Raw genomic sequence first — 14,882 nt, 5'->3', positions numbered from 1 at the left:
ACAATCTTGAAATTGTCTGAGCATCAAATCGTTTTTTTTAATGTTATTACTATATCAGATTGCTTTATGGACTCACTCAAGTAGCCTCCCCCAGTTGTCATTGTTCTTTTATTAGCTTTTAGCAACAGTGGGTTGTATGCCATTGTTGGTGGGAGTGAAAATATAGATACAGTATGATCTGAGAATGCATGTGAAGCATACATACCATTAATTATTCCAGCTGCTGGTTTTTAGTTGTTTAAAGGAAACCTGTTACAACAGTGGCAAAAACAAATTAAAACAAGAGACCCAGAACTTCGCTATCTGGCTGTCCACTTTAGTTTAAGAAATGTACGTATTGATGCAGGATGTGAAAGTGAGCACAAGCCCTGCAGATTCTCTTAACTCTTTATGACAGGTTTTTCCCTTCCAGTGAGGCACATGACGTGTGCCAAAATGTTAGTTAATTTGTTATCTGCATGACATAAAAGCTAAGGCAATTTACAGATTCTTTGCAAAAATACAGTGACTGAATGCTAACACAGATTCAGTACAGCATTCCTTGCGCATTTAAGACAATTTAAAATCTATTGTTTGATTAAGCATGTCTTTTGGCGTATTTCCTTTTTAATTGAATTCCTGTATTCACCGTCTTCATTCAGAATTTATATTGCCATAAATTACACACGTGGCTGGCCCACGGCAGCCGCCACCGCGGAAGGCCCCAGCAGCGCTGCAAAATTGTAGAAATGTGATCTATTTAATGTTCAGGTGGGCCACAGAGGCCCTGAGTAAAGGCCCTGCCACATAAACATTAGCTGGGTCCTGTTATAGAGTTTTATACACTGTTATGTACATTGTAAGCACCACTCATGGAGTGAGTTAAGAAAGTAACAGGAAATAAAGAAGTTTGTTAACCTTGGGGTGAGTCATCCATGTGTATTCTATTAAGATACAGACGGCAACACTATAACATTAGCGTTTTATTACTATTAATGTGCGGACAACATTTGAGAAGATGTCCCCACAAAGATAGTAACTCCTGAAAAAACTATGTTGTGGGGACATCCCCACAGTGTTAAGAACTAAATATGCCTTTAAAAAAATAATAATAATAAATGAATGCAAACGTATGTGTCTGTCTGTGTCTGTGTGTGAGTTAAACTGTTTTGTTTGACGGCGAATGCCCTGCCTGACAACAGTGTTTGGATACAGTATTAAGAACACAAGAAAGTTTAGAAACGAGAGGAGGCCATTCGGCCCATCATGCTCGTTTGTTTGTCAGTAGCTTATTGATCCCAGAATCTCATCAAGCAGCTTCTTGAAGGATCCCAGGGTGTCAGCTTCAACAACATTACTGGGGAGTTGGTTCCAGACCCTCACAATTCTCTGTGTAAAAAAGTGCCTCCTATTTTCTGTTCAGAATGCCCCTTTATCTAATCTCTATTTGTGACCCCTGGTCCTTGTTTCTTTTTTCAGGTCGAAAAAGCCCCTTGGGTCGACATTGTCAATACCTTTTAGAATTTGGAATGCTTGAATCAGATCACAGCGTAGTCTTCTTTGTTCAAGACTGAATAGATTCATTTATTTAAGCCTGTCTGCATATGACATGCCTTTTAAACCTGGTCACTCTTCTTTGCACTCTTCTAGAGCAGCAATATCCTTTTTGTAGCGAGGTGACCAGAACTGAACACAATATTCTAGATGAGGTCTTGCTTTACATTACTTCCCTTTATTTAAATTCAACACTTTTCACTATATATCCGAGCATCTTGTTGGCCTTTTTTTATAGCTTCCCCACATTGTCTAGATGAAGACATTTCTGAGTGAACATAAACTCCTAGGTCTTCAATTTCAGTGTCTCCCATATGATATTTATAATGCAGATTTTTGTTGCCTGCATGCAGTACCTTACACTTTTCTCTGTTAAATGTCATTTGCCATGTGTCTGCCCAGTTCTGAATGCTGTCTAGATCATTTTGTATGACCTTTGCTGCTGCAACAGTGTTTGCCACTCCTCCTATTTTTGTGTTGTCTGCAAATTTAACAAGTTTGCTTACTATACCAGAATCTAAGTCATTAATGTAGATTAGGAATAGCAGAGGACCTAATACTGATCCCTGTGGTACACCACTGGTTACCTCGCTCCATTTTGAGGTTTCAACTATAATCAGTACTTTCTGTTTTCTACATGTTAACCACTCCCTAATCCTTGTGCATGCATTTCCTTGAATCCCTACTGCATTCAGTTTGAGAATTAATCTTTTATGCAGGACTTTGTCAAATGGAAATCTAAATAAACCATGTCATATATTTTGCAGTTATCCATTGTTAATGTTGCATCCTCAAAAAAAGTCAAGCAGGTTATTGTTTTGTTTGAATCTTTATCATGCAAGTTTGTTTGTTTTTCTGTTTAATAAATGTGCGCTTTAGCGCTTGAACTGCAGCTTTCCCTGACTGTCTCATTCCTGACACTATCCTTTCACAGTAGTACTGTCCACCAGTATATCTGAAATAGCAGGACAAAAACAGCCCATGCTGATTTAGATACAAAATGTGCAGCACATTCTTCTGCTACTAGCAGATACTGTATTTATGTCTTCATAGAGTGTACAATGTGATCTGTACTGATCATGTGATAAATGCTCTTAATGTAACTAAACAGAGATTTGCTGCAATGTGTTATTCCCAGCACTGTTGGTGATCCATTTTACAATTAACTTTAGATGGTGTTTTCAATAAAAGCCCTAGAAAGCTGCTATATGTCTGAGTTTATAAGATTAGCAGATTTAGCCACATCTATGGGCAATTACTGTATATCGAAACCTGTTCATTTTCCAACAACTTAAAGGCCACTCCCAGTTAATAATGTTGGTAATTATGTTGAATGCTCTATTTGTCTTTATTTTGATTTATTTCCTTTGTTACAGGATCGCACTAGAATGTACGACAGCTTGAACATGCACTCCCTGGAAAACTCGCTTATTGATATAATGAGAGCAGAACATGATCCATTGAAGGGTAAGGAGCTACCGTTGAAAATCAGTGCGTCTGTCTCTGGTAAAAGAACCATCAATTCGGCATCATGTTGCTATAGATTTTAATTTTGAAGGCCCATGTTCTTCTTACATAATTCAAATATATATATACAAGAAGTGTGGAACGAAACAGTGTTTTTTTTTTTTTTTTTACTGAATCTCAGTTCAGAATTTATATTGCATTCATTTAAATCCAATACTATAATGAATGTCTGAAGTGCACTGTTCCAAGTTACACTGTGTTGCTATGTGGATGTGGAGTTGGATATAAGTAATTCCCAGAATTCTTCTGTTCAGTTTAGTTTAAACATTCTTTCTCTTCTTTACATTGTACTTGTTATATAAAACAAACTACTCCAGGAATGTACATGGAGTGTTATATTTACTTAAAGGAGTATACTCTCTTAATACTCTGCATTTTCATTAGATTATTCAGTTTTACCAAGTGTTTTACAAGCAGGGCTGCAGTTAATATTGTTATTTACAGAGAATATGGCTTTTAAGGTCATTAAATACTGTAGTTTACAATTTCATAGTACTGGTCATTCATACTATACAAATGTCAATTTTTGGTATCAAATGTTATTATTGTAATATTTGGAAACTAAATGCATATGTACAGTCTCATAATAATATGCATAAAGACAAACTGGGACCATGGTGTGCTTCCATTTATGCTTTTTTTGCTGCAGTGGAAGAATGGAAGTTATGCGTTCCTGCTTTAAGGCAGGGAAATATTTAACAGCTATTGCTGTTATGCCTGCTTTGTAGTGTAAATGAATTGACTCATTAGGTAAAAAGAAAAGACTAGCAGTGTACTAAGCAAATGCTATTTGAAATGTATGTATACAGAGTAGCCCTTTACAATTGGTACTTGTGTCTCAATGGGCATTGCTGTCCCTTGTCTGGGATGGATGAAGTGAACTTGGGGAGTTTAATCTGTGACCTTGTATGCCTTCTGCTCAGTCATCTTAACACATCATGATTCCAGTATAACTTTGATTTAATACATAGCTTTTTGAATTCTTTATTTAAAAAGTGTGATAACCATGGTTTTAAAATCCATTTCATACCTGGGAAAATATGTATACTATTTAATTCAACTTTGGATATGTGGAGTGATAATTCTCCTGATGAAATTGATTCTAAAACCTTGGTTAGCACGCCTTTAATAACTGATGAACATAAATGTAGTAAAGAAAACCACATTAACTATTGGACCATATATTTACATAAGCAAGTTAGACTTAAAAATGGTGAAATCATTGGTGACCATCATGTGTATTGTAAGAAGTTAGTTTCTCCATGCATACAGTACAAGTTCGTGTTAGTTCTTTGCATGTCTTACACTCAGACAATTAACAGTTTACTTGGATGATACTGACATTTTAAGTGAAAGTCACATTCAAACACAAAGCTTTCTTTCTTTCAGCAAGAAACATGTTTACAAGCAATTCTTTAACATTAGCATTTAAATGTCCTAAAACAGTGCAGCTTTTACTGCAGTGGTAAAAAAAAAGTTATTGGAATGAGAAGCACATGTTTGGCCGCGCATGCAGCCTGCAGAGTGACTAAGCATTTTATCTCTGGTCCTTTTTTATTGGTACACAAGCCAACTTTTGAAACATTTAGACAGTGGAAAGAAACCTATTAGAGCACTATCAGAAGCTGCAATTCCAGTGTCGCTCTAAGTTGGCAGTCAATTTTAGGTCAAATAAGATCAGTTTTGTTTGTCTTCAACTGTTTTTCTATGTCGGCAAAGTGCTGTAAAACTCGGTTTTGTTTTTGTAAATAATCAGACACAAAATTATAATTTGTTCCAGTCTAAAGGATGCCCATGAATCATTTACTATATGAAACAGATTGAATGCAGCCCTGTTTAAATTGATTCGATTTTTCTTTCTTCTTCTCGTGTGACTCCCAAACCTGAACGTGTTCCCTTCCTAGGACAAAAACCTGCCTAATTATGTTTTGCCTTTGTGCCATAGGCATCAAACCGCAGCTGTGACAAACCGGTATGGAATTATAAAAAAAAAAAAAGTGGTTTCATGAGTAGTTGTGCACAGAAATGTGATGTGCTTATGACAGTGTTGAAGATACTGATTGGTTAATCAAACCAGATTTAAACATGCATGGTAAATTAGGAGATTAGCCTACTGTGCTGTGGTGATCCTTTGATCCTTTGAACACGTTTACAGCAGTGACAGTATTTACTTTTGATATTTGTGGGATATATTTAATCGGTGCGTGTGTGTGTGTGTGTGCGTGCGTGCGTGCGTGCGTGCGTGCGTGTGGTAAACCGGTGACCTAAACAGATGAGAAGGCTCTGGGGGATTTGGCTGTACTATTAAAATGATTTATGTACTAGAAAAGAGTTGTTTTATCCTATCTGAGTAGATTTCAAAGCACATTGCATCGCAGATCTCATGGCCAAGGAATTAGGGTAAAGAAATTCATCCCTGCCTCTCTCAGGTCAAGGGAACCATTTTGTAAATACATTGCTATTCTCAAAACAGCTTCTTCTTTATATTCTTTTCATTTGTACTTTTTAATCAAGATTTAACCTGGATCAATTGCATTTCAAGAGGATTACAGTTGACTTTATTTATTGTATAATTATTTTTTTGCAGAGTGCAGAATAGGTTTTACAGACTCTGAATATGCTCCACTGTAACAAAGGAGCTACCGACTACTAAAAAGAAAGTAATGTAATATAAATTATAAAGTGTCGCGCCTGTCGCAATAGTCGCAAACCAGTTGTAAACGAGTCAGAAGTCTAGAGTGAAATGTACTAAACAAGCACAATGCTATTAGCGACTTTTCAGGGACTGCTTAGATGAATATGTAATTATGGGCAAACCTGCATAAATTCGCAAAAAGCTGGTGGAGATAGTGCAAATCAGGGTTCTCAAATATTATAATGAGATGTACTAAAGCTGCCGGCAATTGCAATACAATTGCAACAATTTGTTAAGAACTTTTGAAAGCACATTTTAAGCAGTCGCAATTAGCAAACCTTTAAAAGGCAGTATGAAAAACACTATCCCCTAACCATGGCTGATGTGATTGCAGCAAGGAGGAGAAATGGTTTTCAGCAAGAGCGAATGATTTGTAGGATGAGAAGAGAAAGGGTATTTCATACCCGCATTACCCTCTTCAATTTAAATGAAGACCAAATGAAGCACAGGTCCAGGCTCAACACCCACATCATTCTTGAGCTGCTGTCTGATTTAAAAGATGACCTGGAGCCTGTCACCCAGAGAAGCCATGCTATCCCTGCAGTGGTCAATTTAAAATAACCTTTTATTTGCATTGTACACCTATGTGTACAATGCAGCAGTGTGGTTTATTTTGTGTTACCAGTAGCCTACAGGCTAAAGTAAAAATAAAGTACGCTAGGTATTCATTTGATTTTTCTACTGTACTGTATACTGTATAGGCCTACTGTACAGATTTATATTTTTTACATCATGTAATGTGTAGCCTACTGAAAACACATTAGTGTTATTTCAGCACAATGATTTATACATTTAAAATACATTGAGCACTATAAATGTATGTGTGCGATTTTATTGTATTTTTTTAATCCCGACACCTCCTTATGTCAGACAAACATGTCCAGTTTAGCAAGGGGCTATTGTGTGATTGTGAAAAGCTTTTTGATAGAAACACATTTTTTATTTGGGGGTGAATGTGGGGGCGTCACTATATAATCTGATGGGAATAAACCGACTTTTATTATTCATTCGAAAAAAATGTCGCACGACTCTCGCAATGCTAGAGATCTCACTAAGGTGACGCCAAAAATATTAAAATTTGTATATTGCGGCTCTCTTCATTAACATATTTTCTCTTAGTACATACGACAAAATGTATACTTTGCGAATTGTAGCAACGAAAATGCAAATTGCAGTATGTTTGCGCTGCGACTGGCCCATCTTAGTACATCTACCCCAGTATCTCACAAAAAACATGCAGTGTAGATGAATAAGTGTGATCATAAAGGTCCTAAAAGCTCTGCAAATAAAAATAAAAAACAAAATCTGGTTGTAAACTACAGTAACTGAGCATTACATAGTATGCCATTAAAGCTGCATTAACTGATGATCCAAGGAAAAGTAATTTGGTAATGCCACAGATTATTAAAGTGGCACCATTTGCAATTAAAAGCTCTCCTTTGGAGATTAGAGCACAAATTACTGATATCACTGGTTGTGACAGCCACTGTTCTGCCCCTACCCCCCACCACCACCCCTCACAATCCTACTGTATGTAAGACAAAGAGAGAGGCCTATCTCTGTCTGCTGCTGAGGGCCTGTCTACAAACTCCCAGACTGTTCATGTAAACAGAATGCTTAAGTGGATTTACCAAACCAGTACCAATGAAAACTTTATAGATATGTTGTCCTTCACAAAATGTAGAGATGGATGTATTTATACACCTTTTTTTTTTTTTTTTTTTATATTTTTAGGCCGAATGGGATACCCACATCCTGTGACTGACAATCTTCTTATGCTGAATGGTAATTTATTATTATTATATTATCATGACTTTACCACAGATAATAAAGAAAAGAATACTGTAGATGACTGAGATTTTATTAGTTTCTATTTTGGAATGAAGAGCATGTTCTGCTTTGTGACATTTATGGCTCCAGCTATTATCAGGACCAAATATGTATTAAAACCCTTATGGTGGACTGTTTAATACATCCACTATATTATATCTCCTTTAAACAAAGAACGGGTCTCATGTAGATTAAATATACATGTTTGTGTTTATATATGTATGTCTGTTTATGCAGAACATCTAAACACTACTTGAATCATATTTTATAACAGTTTGTAAACCAAAAAAAGCCCTGATGCTTATATAGACAGCATCAGCACTTGGGTAGAAAAGCTGTTTACTGACTATTCTATTCTGGTAACATACAGTGAGTTCACACTACAGTAAAATCCTTTTGTGGATTCTGTATGGTGCATTTCTGGAGGATGACAGACTGCAAAGGCAGCAGCTGTTTTTTTTTTCTTCTTCATAGCTCAGCACCAAAGGCGTTTTGACTTACTCCATTACATCAGTGCTGTTAAAAGGTCAGAATCAAATCAATCTAGTGTCATGGAAAGGCATGTGTTTCTCACAACATGTGTGATTCAATCTCATTGCTAATTGTTCTTCCATGTGCAATGTCACCAAATGCATTACAATTATAGCAAACCTCTCTAATCACGACATTGGTTTTGGATTCTGCAGTTATACCATTGTATAGTTCTGTATGTTTTTTTTCTAATGTTTGATTTATTCATATATGTATATATATATACACTGCTGCTGTGCAAGTCTGTTGCATTTTTTTACTCTGTTGCATTATGAGCATCAACAATTTACTCAAAGGCTCCACTAGTGTTTTCTACTATTATAACAACCTTGACTTGCATAAAGAAGGAAAAACATTGAGTGAAATAGCTTGCATCACTCAATTTTCAAGGTGTGGTATCTGAAGCATAATCAACTTGTACACAGAAACATCATCTGTAATTGACAAACCTAGGACTGGAAGGCCCAAAAAGCTGTCTAACAGGGATGAGCAATACTTGAAGATAATATTCTTAAGGAATAGAAAGAAGACAAGCGTTGAATTGACAACAGAACTGGTAGAAGTGGCACAGGTGTCGTTGTCCATCCATCAACAGTCCAAAGCACCTTTGACCATTGTTCCGTAGTCCAATTTCTGTGTTCTTGTGCATATTATAACCTTTTAGTTTTGTTCCCCTTTAAGTCCTGATTTCAAGAGTGACCTTTGTACTGTTGATTTGATGGACAACGACACCTGTTTTATTTATTTATTTTTTTCAGATGGACTGCTGTCTTCACTCAGAAAGTTGGTGTTGTACCAGTTATGTGGAGTTTCATCCCCAAATATATTAAAGGAAATAGGTCTCATTTTTGGGTGTGGTTTTGTAACTAATAACAAATAAAATGGCAGTTTGTCATGGAATTTAGAATGTAGTGGTGCGCATTGATTTATTCAGTGTGAAGCGGCTCATTAGTATGCAAGCCGTGCTATACGTTATATATACGCATGGTCATGTGATGCTGTTTAACCAGTCAGAGGTTGTTATTTTTCCAAGCCGTGTTATATATATATATATATATATATATATATATATATATATATATATATATATATATATATATATATATATATATACACTACCGGTCAAAAGTTTTAGAACACTCCCATTTTTCCAGTTTTTATTGAAATTTAAGCAGTTCAAGTCCAGTGAATAACCTGAAATGGTACAAAGGTAAGCGGTAAACTTCCAGAGGTTAAAAAAAAAAGTTTAGGTTACCAAAAACTGAAAAATAATGTACATTTCAGAGTTATACAAAAAGGCATTTTTCAGGGAACAAGTAATGGGTTAACAACTTACAGCTGTTCTGCAGCAATGGAAGTAAATTAAGCCTTGAAAGTTGATGCTAACAATTCCTACAGGTGTCCCAACTTTTGTTGATTACTTACAAACCCTCTGTCTGTATAAAAGCAGTGTATGAACAGACTGTGTTACTACACCCTCTTAAGCATTATTTGGACAGTATTGTACTGCAGGAAGTAGTATATTGCTCTCATAATGGCGAGAAAAAGGCAATTAACAAAGGAAGACAGACAGACCATTATAACCCTTAAAAGTGTAGGTCTTTCCTTTAGAGAAATTGCAAAGAAAGCCAAGGTGTCAGTGAGTACAGTTTCCTACACCATCAAAAAGCACTTGGAAACTGGAGGAAACTCTGACAGGAAGAGGTCTGGCTGACCCAAAGCCACAACAGAATCAGAAGACAAGTTTCTGAGAGTCAACAGCTTGCGTGATAGGTGGCTCACAGGACAACAGCTTCAAGCACAGCTTAATACTGGTCGAAGTAAGCAAGTCTCAGTTTCAACTGTGAAGAGAAGACTTCGAGCTGCAGGTTTGACAGGTCGAGTGGCAGTAAGAAAGCCATTGCTAAGATGGCAAAATAAGAAAAAGAGGCTTGCCTGGGCCATGAAGCACCGCCAGTGGACTACTGAAGACTGGAAGAAGGTCTTATGGACCGATGAGTCAAAATTTGAAATCTTCGGTTCATCACGCAGGGTTTTTGTACGCCATCGAGTAGGCGAAAGGATGGTTCCTCAGTGTGTGACACCAACTGTCAAACATGGAGGAGGAAGCGTGATGGTCTGGGGCTCTTTTGCTGAATCCAGAGTCGGCGACTTGCACAGAGTGACTAGCACCCTGAACCAAAACTGCTACCACAGCATTTTGCAGCGCCATGCAATACCCTCTGGTATACGCCTAGTTGGTCAGGGGTTCATCCTACAGCAAGATAATGACCCAAAACATACCTCCAGGCTATGTCAGAACTACCTTAGAAGAAAAGAACAAGACGGTAGGCTTCAAATCATGGAATGGCCAGCACAGTCTCCAGACTTAAACCCCATCGAGCTGGTTTGGGATGAACTGGAAAGAAGGGTGAAAGCAAAGCAACCTACAAGTGCAACACATTTGTGGGAACTTCTGCAACAGTGTTGGGAAGAACTTTCCGAACAATATTTGATTTCCATTGTAGAAAGAATGCCACGAGTGTGTTCGGCTGTTATATCTGCAAAAGGTGGCTACTTTGATGAGTCAAAAATTTAGATTAAATTTTGTTAAACAAAACGATTCCATGATTTATTTTTTATCTCCAATTGTTTACTTGTTCTATGCTTTAATTTCAGAGTACATTGAGACATTCAACTGCGTAAATTTCAATAAAAACTGGAAAAATGGAGGTGTTCTAAAACTTTTGACCGGTAGTATGTATGGTGGTGAGCCGATTCATCATGTATCGATGCATCGCGATACTTTACAACACGATACGATACACCTTTTGTGTATCGTGTATCGTGATACAAGCTTGAAATGAGTAGCTAATATGCCACATTTATTAAACTGTAAATCATGAAAGAAAAGGTCTTGGTTGTCTGAACGTAAACTCCACTTGATCCTAGACATATCCCATTGTGCAATGAGCCAGCCAGACGCTTCCGGAATTTAAGCGGGAGTAGAGGAAAGAATGTTTTTTTTTTTTTTTTCCTGTATTCCATTGCTAGCAAGCAGGGAATACTGACACTGTACTAAAGGCTTCAGAACAGGCTGCTGAAACTCTGCCTGGCCAATGGGATATGAGACAGCTGTGATTCTGGCCAATGGGAGTGTAGAGGTGGAGACTGCCTGCCTTGTTTGTTGTGGACAGAGAGGAATGAGGAAGAGAGCAGTGTCTGTAAAAACTCGCTGCTATGGCTAATTTTAGTAGTTACTAGTTTTTGTATTCAAGTGCTATATATATATATATATATATATATATATATATATATACAAGGAAAGTCTGTCGTTTGTGTGTAAAGATATTTATTATAGATTACAAAACAACGCAATTTTACATTTCTTACGAGTTTTATTTTATATTTGTTCACCCTAATAATGTTTTTATTTGGTTGAATGAACCTTAAACTTTGATACTTTGATTTGGTTGAATATGTTACTTTCTTTAAAATCCTGATGAAAATTTCTTATTTAATATTAATTTTATCAATAATTTAAATCTAATAATTTAAATTATTTCTAACCACGAATAGTATACAAAATAAAATTATGTACTCACCCTTAACTTGAAAAATACAAATACTTAGTGATAAAATGTATGGTATAATAATAATAAAAGTCTATAATAATCTAGTCAGTTAAAGTTAAGTATGATGCAATCAAAAATGCTGGTGTACATTTAAAAAAATAATAACATCACAACTTAATGCTGAAAGACTTGATATTTAGATTTTTCTAAAGAAACCAATGAACAAAGTTTGTACTTATCAAACACATTGCTATTTTTTTTCCTCTCTCAGAATGTGGTAAGGAGATTTGGTTAATTAAGTTAAATCTGATATCCTAGAAACTCTAGCTGATATACTGCTTTGTATTTAAACTCAAGCAAGTGCTATACTACTATGCATATAATTGATTTTCAACTGAATTTGTGTAGAGATGAAATATTTTCAAGTCCGTCAAGCAGAGATGAGTTTTTCATAAGTATCGTGATACGAATCGTATTGTGGCTGGTGTATCGTGATACGTATCGTGACCTTGGTGTATCATCTCACCCCTAATATATATATAGAATAATAGATGGGCTTCAGTGAGTTACAGGAAAATAATTTCATCTAGGGTTTCTGTGATGTCATAAATTACTAGACCGAAGGCATGTATATATTTTTTGAATCCTCCACAACATGTCAGTAGGCTGTCATATGTAGCTCTCTTTCTTTAAACAGGTCTTTTTAAACTGTCAAAGTGGTTAAAAAATCTCAACAAATCATTACAAATTCTGACAGAACTCAGACACAGAATCACAAAATGCATTAAACATGATGGTCAGTTAATACAGCTTAATGTTTTTAGGGAATAGTGTGATGCGATATTTTTTATTAACAGTTGGAGGTGACCATTTTACTCTTTGTCCTTTAAAAATGAAAGACTTTTAAGTGCCATCCAGCCATCAATGTATTATATTTCAATTCAGCTGCAGGCGGTTCACCTCCATTCATTTTGTTGTCAACTTGTCAATATCTATGATTTCAGCTATTCAGAATTGTTTTAGATGTTACCCTATGGTGTCAGATTTAACATGTAACAGTTTATCTTGCAGGCTGACAGTAGATTTACAATAACAAAACACATGACAGAAACAGAAAGCTTGTACAGCAGAACAGTCTTAGAATTCCCTGAAAGAGCTTGTTTGAACCAACCATGAAATGTTTACAGTGCTTCAGAACTCTTTTTAACATCCAGTTTATGTGCCCCTCAAAGTGCTTGTTGTCTGTTCAGTACACCATATAGTGCTGGTATTGCCCAAACTTTATCTACAATATTTGCTACATTTTATAGTCGTTGTAGATTTACCACAACTGCTGCATATTGAGAGTGTTAAGAGATTATTATTATCATTATTATTATTATTATTATTTACTTTTTGTACTTCTTCAGGAGATTCCGTGATGTACCCTTAGTAGTCATACTGTAAACAGTCCTTATTGTGAATAGCTTAACTATTGAGCTTCTCTCCAGGTGACACTATAAAGGAACTTTATTATCCCCACTTGGTCACATTACTTCCAGTGGGTTCCCAGGTTCCCCTGTTACCACAGTAACTTCAAACTCAAGAGTTTGAACACTTAAAGTCTGTTGGGCCACCAGTTCAGTAACTAAGATACCCTGGTAGCAATTTAATTGCAGTTTACAATATACACTTACAGTACTGTACTTACAGTTTTTACTTTTTGCTTTGTTATACTCCATAAACATATTTTTGATGTACGTTCTCTCTCTCTCTCTCTCTCTCTCTCTCTCTCTCTCTCTCTCTCTCTCTCTCTCTCTCTTTCTTTGGGAGTTTGATCTCAAAGGAAGCTAATACAGTTGCCATGGGAACCCTGTGCTGCACCTCAATAAACTAGAGCCTCTTTCACACTGGCACTTCTACCCGGGTTCTGGTTACCCAGGTCACAATCCCGCGTAGTGTGAAACCACATACCTGGGTCGTACCCAGATCCGAGCGACCCACCTCAGGATGTGGGTTGACACTGTTTGACCCGGGTTGAGTGAGACAAAATGCAAAAGGAACATTTTTGTTTATTCTGTTTAGCTATATTTTAGTTGATTGAGACACAGCATGAGCCAGATTGCAGCAGGGATGAAGAAACATTTGCTTTAATCAACATTTGGGCCGATGGTTCAATCCAGAGAAGCTTGGACGGAAGAGTCTGTAACAAGCTGCTTTCAGGACATTGATACGCATATTGTTTACTTGCGTCTTTCACCCGCATGACGTAACCGATGTACCCGAACCGCATGACACCGGCAGGACCGACGCAAGGATTTTTGCCGCCCAAGGCAAACGACATTTTGCTGCCCTGCCTTTTCGCTCTTTTTTAAAATGTTAATCAACGTATTAACAAATTATTGTTCAACTATATACAATCATCACTCTGGTTACAAACAGTAGTGGCATCTACTGTCAGCTCTACAATGACAATATTTATGGATTCTACTACCATGCATGAGCTTAGAGTTATAAATAACAATTGATACAGGATACGCAGATTACTTCAAACACATCGTATTTTCATTTTACCTTATTTTTACAGTACCGTATTGCGTTCCTTAACTAGTATAAAACTGGTATCTAACGTGTGGGTTAGTGATCATATAATCATGTGCAGCAAATTGTCCAGTACTTTTTTCTATAGGCAGATCCTTGACTTAAGAATTAACTTTAAGGAATTAAAGAATATTTACCAATGTGTTATAAAAAAAAAAAAAAGCTTAAATGGCACACATGATGAAGCGATCTCTTTTCCTTGTTGTGTCAAGGCAATAATAAGCCGTGGGGAAATCAATTTCTTTTTTTCTTCAAGCAGTATTGCCAATTTAGCAAATTTCTCGCCAAATCTTATGACTTTAGGGCTGACATGGCGAGATTTGTTGTCAAAAGCAACTAGCTACAAATCTATCGATTTCCAGGACAGTCATCAGAGAATTCCAGAGATATACAGTCGGTAAAACATTTAGATTATCCTGAATTCGCAACGTCCTTTTATAAGAATCATTGTCAGGTTAATTAAATGAAATCGAATAATGCCCCGCTCCATTTGAATATGCAAGGAACTTCAATGCGTCCTTTGCTTAGCAACGGGCTGAACAACCACAAGCCTGTTCCCAGGGGAGACCAGATTTCGCGTGACACCGCGCCGGCATGATCACCCCACCCCCCCAAGCGTTCCCGTACTTCCA

At 36.7% G+C, this 14,882-nt stretch overlaps 1 protein-coding gene across 5 annotated transcripts in view; it reads left to right on the top strand.

Annotated features, from left to right (window-relative positions):
• LOC117421338 (cytoplasmic polyadenylation element-binding protein 2-like) overlaps positions 1–14,882 on the top strand; it is a 54,612-nt gene that overhangs the window by 13,070 nt on the left and 26,660 nt on the right. For 4 of the 5 annotated variants that reach the window (XM_059035440.1, XM_059035438.1, XM_034035626.3 and 1 more), the window contains exons 3-4: positions 2,910–3,000; positions 7,490–7,540. In XM_059035440.1, coding sequence (XP_058891423.1) covers positions 2,910–3,000; positions 7,490–7,540 — 142 coding nt within the window. The remainder of the gene's footprint in view (positions 1–2,909; positions 3,001–7,489; positions 7,541–14,882) is intronic. The other variant, XM_059035431.1, reaches the window with a different exon arrangement.

The sequence above is a fragment of the Acipenser ruthenus genome, chromosome 1 (genome assembly GCF_902713425.1).
Source record: "Acipenser ruthenus chromosome 1, fAciRut3.2 maternal haplotype, whole genome shotgun sequence".
In the NCBI taxonomy this organism is placed as follows: Eukaryota; Metazoa; Chordata; class Actinopteri; order Acipenseriformes; family Acipenseridae; genus Acipenser; species Acipenser ruthenus.
This window is presented reverse-complemented; position numbering and strand designations above follow the sequence as displayed.